The 6,000-nt window shown below is 43.8% G+C and overlaps 1 protein-coding gene and 1 long non-coding RNA gene across 2 annotated transcripts in view; both read left to right on the forward strand.

The window, feature by feature from the left end:
* The window catches only part of LOC139055783 (neprilysin-1-like), an 87,462-nt gene extending 81,715 nt beyond the window's left edge, over window positions 1–5,747 (forward strand). The window contains exons 6-8 of the mRNA XM_070533330.1: window positions 369–458; window positions 854–982; window positions 5,725–5,747. Of these exons, the coding sequence (XP_070389431.1) occupies window positions 369–458; window positions 854–982; window positions 5,725–5,747 (242 nt within the window). The remainder of the gene's footprint in view (window positions 1–368; window positions 459–853; window positions 983–5,724) is intronic.
* Window positions 5,748–5,750: 3 nt separating this feature from the next.
* Window positions 5,751–6,000, forward strand: part of LOC139055573 (uncharacterized) — a 4,955-nt gene continuing 4,705 nt past the window's right edge. Inside the window, exon 1 of the long non-coding RNA XR_011511869.1 lies at window positions 5,751–5,796. This is a non-coding gene — a long non-coding RNA (uncharacterized lncRNA). The remainder of the gene's footprint in view (window positions 5,797–6,000) is intronic.

Raw genomic sequence — 6,000 nt, forward strand, 5'->3', positions numbered from 1 at the left:
TCAATATGCATGTGCACAAATGTCTCAACAAAGGTATTGTAGAATTACATGAGCAAAAAGGGAGTGCGTTTGGCTGCTTACTAACTAAGATTTAATTAGTAGGACTTCCGTAGGTAATCGCGGCGCCATTGGCCACGCAAATTTCACAAATCGCTCTAACCTTCTATGAAATTAAAAAGCATTGAGCTATGCGTAAGCAATGTTTCTGTCAATGTGTTGAACAGAAAACAATAGCTGCATGTTTCGCATTTATACGCTAGTTATGAAGTACAATCTGTGCTCAGCAGGTAGATGTTTCCCTACTCTTCCTTTTGCAGAGATCATTATCTATTACAACCTTTTGCTGAAACTTTTTGTCTACATTACAGTGCTTTTGGATTCCGCCTGTGAACCGACCGAAGAGCAATTGAATGCAACGGGCAAATTGATCAATGCCTACAAATCGTGTACGACACCAGGTGAGGGCAATCAGCTTAGGAAAAATGTTTTCCATACTGTCTCTCGCGACACCAACACATAATGGGTCGTACGTTATGCAAAAGTGGAATAAAGTCAATGGGGCATATTAATGGCATTGTGTGTAAGCGACTTGAAGACCACGGAAGAGGAGTTTTCAAATTGTCGAAAAGAGCTTTGTTTTAGACCACATGATTGGCGTTCTTAATTTCTCTTTTTTTGTTTATTTTTAATGCGTTGTGCAATTCATTTCCCCCAGAATGAGCTATAAGATAAATACTATAAGTTAACAAAAGGCAATGGTCAGAACTGAAAAACAAAAAATCTGTAATATGCTCGCCGTGGAAGAGTTGCGTGTAAGTTGTGCATTTTTCTACTGCAACGACGTAATTTTTAGGAGGACAAGAAAATCTCACTGAAGCGGTCAAGAGTGTCCTTGGTGAATACGGTTTGGAAGGTTGGCCATTCCTGAACGAGAGCCACGTCCCGGAAGACAAAGACTACGAGAAGATACTCGAAGGAACAGGCCCTCGTCCCTTGTTTAGCTATTTCGTATCTGACGGAGCTTCAGGACCGTTCATAACCGTAAGAAAACACCTCCTTCAATGTATCGAGTGAAGTTTCTTCTCAGTAAAAGCAATACTCTTCACTATTTCCAGAAATAACATTCCTCCGTTCTACTTTTCACAGATGACTAAACCGAAAGACTTTTTTGTGTCTCCCGGATATGACGGTGGCTATGCGACATTGCTTTCCTCTCGAAACGATGGTAGCACGACTGAACCATCTTACAGTAACTACGACGGTTACGAGAAGGAAGAAGAGGATGCATACCAAACCTTAATAACGGAATCAATGAAACTGCTGAATAAAACTTTCCCGGAGGAAAAAATACTCGAAACAGCACAGAGCATCATCCAATTTGAGAAGCAACTTTCTACAGTAAGTGCATACGCTAAACGGAGCGTAGCGAAAATGAGCACGGAATATATAAAATTATATTTGAGCAACAACACCCCGCTATGATGCGAGACGTACTTATGCAACCAGCTCTTGCTATTATCGATTGCTTCAGAAAATGCGGTTCTGTAAATTTCTTCGAATAAGTGGAGAATGAGTTGCTTTCAGTGTGATTTAAATTTGTCGCACGTTCGACTGGAGTACACTGCATCGTCAAGTCGAAAGAATACACAGGCTGACTTGTGAGCCACTGTTATAATTTTTGGCGAGATGCTGCGTGATAGGCACGAATAACAACCCTTAAGAAATGATGCATAATATCCCCACATCATTAAATCCTGACGTCGCATAAGCGCGATATTACACAATATTGCGAATCTTTTTCTTGTCGTCGTGTCCCATAACGATAGCCAGTCCAGTAGCTTAATTAAGTACGTAGACGGGTAGCGCTGAAATTGACAATACATGCAGCTATTGGAACGTAATCGGTCAAATCTGTGAATTGTGTTCATTTCCGTTTCCAATTTCCATCAAAGGAAACAAATGGATTGCTGTAGCAACCGATTATGCCACTAGATATGCCATCGCACGAGCCCTGCCAACCAGCTGCGCTACAGATGTCGCCGACTTCTTACTAAAAGACGTCATCCTGCACCACGGCGCCCCTCGCCAGTTGCTGACGGATCGCGGCCGCTACTTTCTATCGAAGGTCGTTGATGATCTGCTCCGCTCCTGTTCTACAGAACATCGGATTGCTACCGCGTACCACCCTCAAACGAACGGCCTCACCGAGCGACTCAACCGCACACTCACTGAAATGCTCGCCATGTACGTCTCCAACGATCACCGCGACTGGGACGTCGCTTTACCATACGTCACTTTCGCATACAACTCGTCCCGTCACGACACTGCCGGATTTTCACCATTTTTCCTTTTGTACGGCCGCGACCCCACCTTGCCTTTTGACACGTTGCTACCTTCCGCAGTACAGTCACCCAGCACTGCTTACGCTCGCGAGGCTATTGACTTAGCCGCCCAGGCCCGAGATGTCGCCCGTCATCGCCTCACAGTCTCGCAAGCTTCTCAAAAGCGACGCTACGACCTTCGGCACCGAGACCACCATTTTTCACCTGGTTCCCTTGTCCTTCTCTGGACGCCTTCACGTCGTGTCGGCTTGTCGGAAAAATTACTGTCCCGTTTTTCTGGTCCGTACCAGATCTTACGCCAACTGTCCGACGTGACCTACGAGATCGCCCCACTCGGTCAGCCTTCCGTGCCTCCCAACTTAACCAGTGATGTTGTTCACGTCACCAGGCTCAAGCCCTATGTCCCCCCAATAAGTGAGGCTGTTTAACTTGCACCGGGACGGAGCTCCCCCACCGGGAGGGTGATGTTACGGTGAAGTGAAGGAAGACGTTGAGTTGGACTAGAAAAAGACGAAGTCTGGCGGTTGCCTGAACGCCATATCCATCATTTGTAAATATAAGTTATTTTACACTCGTGGGCCTGCTTTCTTCCCGCAACAATATTTTAATTGTCAGTGCATTCAAAGTAATTCCGTAGCTTTTTGCTTTTTGGTAGTGCTGTACGCAAAATGGGCTCTAACGTCTGCAATCATGCCCGAAAGAAATATCAACTCATTTTTATATTCAGTAAATTGGCTGCATTAAAAAACAGCTAGAAAAAGCGATATACTTCAGAGGGCCAACTACGCAAGGCTTAAAGTAGGACGTATTCCAACCGCAAAAGTTCGGAACACAGTATTGAAAAAGATCACTTCTTGTAGGTTGTGCAAAACAGAAATATACGTGGGAGCGCGCGGTCAACTTTGCTTTCTCAATTGCTAGTAACGGTACTGTACCTATACTGGTTTCATGTGATGGCCTTCTAAAACGTCTGATAGTACGATATAAAGAAAAATTATGATGTCAATTTTGTTGGAGCATAGCATTGCTATGTTTAGCGCGGTTTCCAGCGAAAATTGTTATTGCCTTCCCTTGTGAACTTCTCTCGTACATTTCTCAGTCTCATATCTGACCTTGTAATCGAACACTACATCGAACACTCAGAGCCTATATATGCCACAGCTTGCAAAATTTTTATTTGCGAACCAGGAGCCCTATAACGTAAAAACTATTCCGATATGTTTTTATTCCAATCTCCTGGCGTGAAATTTGCGTAACCGCCAACGCACGTATCGGGCGGTGACCCACAGGGTTGTCTGAACAGAGCATTCAAACGCTCTCCTCGATTATAGGAGGTCAGTTTTGTTTGCTTGAAAAACGAATAACATTGCCTACACTAAGCGGCTTGTCTTGTGTAATTGTTTGATAAGAGGCGAGGAGAACACTCAAATAAAGAGGGATTCAATGGGGCCAAGCCTGTGCACTGAAAATCGATAACCGGATGAAGAGGGTGGTGCCGGCGTTTTCCATTGGTCCGCTTTCCCTTACTTAGCTTGCGCTGGCTGGTCGAAAATCGCGGCGGCATGCGACGTAAATTTACAAATGACAATAAAGCTGATCTTCAGCAACGAAGAGTTGGTAGAACGAGGTCGTAAACGTGCCAAAAGTGCTCGAAAACGTTACACGGCCACGCAGAAAGCTTTATTATACTCAAATAAACCCATGCTCTCCGGCAGGTGCGAGTAGCTAGGGCCTGAGTGATCGGCGGCAGCCATCTTTTACTCCTTTCGGAAAGGGGCAGCCTGCGGCTATTCAGAAGAAAATTCAGTTTTGTTCGGCATATTATTGCATCTTTAACGCGTACACGTCATTTTGACGCGGTGAGTTTTCGCGGTTTTGTGACGTCGCGTGAAAGGCAGGTGAAGTGGGCGCATCCCAAAACCTCTTGACCAATAGCCGAGGGCTAATGGCGAAAATTATCGAATCGGAAATACCTATTTTTCTTTTGGTCGGTAAAATCATGCATAATCAGTGTGAGCACGTCATATCAGATGGGGAGCTTTCTCGGTTTTCATGACGTCGCGTGGCAGACAGGCGAAATGAGAATGGTCCAAAAACGTTTTTGACCAATCGCGGAGGGCTAATTGCAGAATTGGAATAGAAAAATTTGTAATAGCTTTACGTCATAGCACCCCAGTAATGCATAGGGCCTGAAAGCGGGTTTTCGGAACAAGGAATCTGTCTGTACCGTATATATCACGCATTCACTGTCTAGTAGGCATACCCGCGTAACTACTACCCTAGGTTAGTTAATTTCAGATAGCTTCTTCAGCTACAGCGTGCACCATTCTCCTTGACAAACAAAGCTGACGAGTCTTTACCTAAACGCGCGGGAAGTGTTTTCAAATGCAAACTCGCAAGTTATATGCAAGATTAATGAACAGCCAAGAAAACATCGCATGTCAGTGACACCTCTCCCACCCCACCCCCCATCATATGACAAAGAAGAGAAAAAAGAACAAGCAAAACTTTTTCTTTCTAGATGCTTCAGCAGCCAAACAGCTGTACACTGAGGCGTGAGTTCTCTCAACTGTTATTGTTTATTGAAATGACAAAAAAAAAAAACATGTAGTGACCTAATTATACGGCAACCCCTTTTCGCATAGGAGAAATAACAATATAAGAAACATGTACAGTAAGCAAATGAAAAGAAACCACGTCATAGGGCGAGGAATCCACAGCACGCAATCCTGTACACCCACGAACGTACAAATGTAAAAGGCAAATGCAAGTCACACCACAATGAGTTTGTAAACAAAGTCACAAACATATACGAGTGGACGTGATGTAGATTGTGATGAGAATGTAAACACACGAGAATACACAGAATGTAAAACAGTATGGAACTTAATATACAAGGGCTAATAATTCTCATATCATCTTTTGCTCGACCATATTGTTCGCCGCTTAAGCGGCTGAGTTGCATCTGCGAGCTCCGCTGTCCACACGACCATGGTTGTGAATATGCGTTCTCTTGGCGGTGAAAATTATCCGTTTATGCCCCCGAAACATTTCCGGCAGTCGTTTTGGGACTACTACGTCCAAAGATTGCCTTCTGATTATTTTCTGCCAAAATAACTAAATAAATAAATAAATATGTTCTCCGAATGATAACTACTGTTTGCCAAATTTAAACAGAAAGGAATAGCAAAAATGGAGTGTTTTCTAGGAAGTCTATGCCTTGGTAACCCTCCAACGAACGCATTCCTTACGCAAGATCCAAATTTAAGTTAATAAAGCTTCGCTGATGAATGATACTAATTCATTATAGAATACAACATACATGAGGTGTGCCAGAATAATATACAAACCTGAGTTGTCCCTTTCTTCCTTTATTTTTCAGTACGCTTCTCAAGCCAAGGCTGAAACGATACAGACGAACCTTTCGGAATTCAACAAGTTTTTAGGTGGCAGTGTAAGTTGACTTTCCTTTACGGCTCAGCTCTCTGCAAAATCCTTCGTACATTTATTGGCAATTTTTATTGTGCCGAATAATAATATCATATTGCTGGTGGCGTTGACGTCGCAGCAGATGCGGTTAGCCGGGCGTACATGGCCGGCAATTGTTGAATCTGAGCACCTCTTACCCTGTTAGCATGGGTGTTTCCCTAAACATTCC

This window comes from Dermacentor albipictus, chromosome 2, assembly GCF_038994185.2.
Source record: "Dermacentor albipictus isolate Rhodes 1998 colony chromosome 2, USDA_Dalb.pri_finalv2, whole genome shotgun sequence".
Classification (NCBI taxonomy): Eukaryota; Metazoa; Arthropoda; class Arachnida; order Ixodida; family Ixodidae; genus Dermacentor; species Dermacentor albipictus.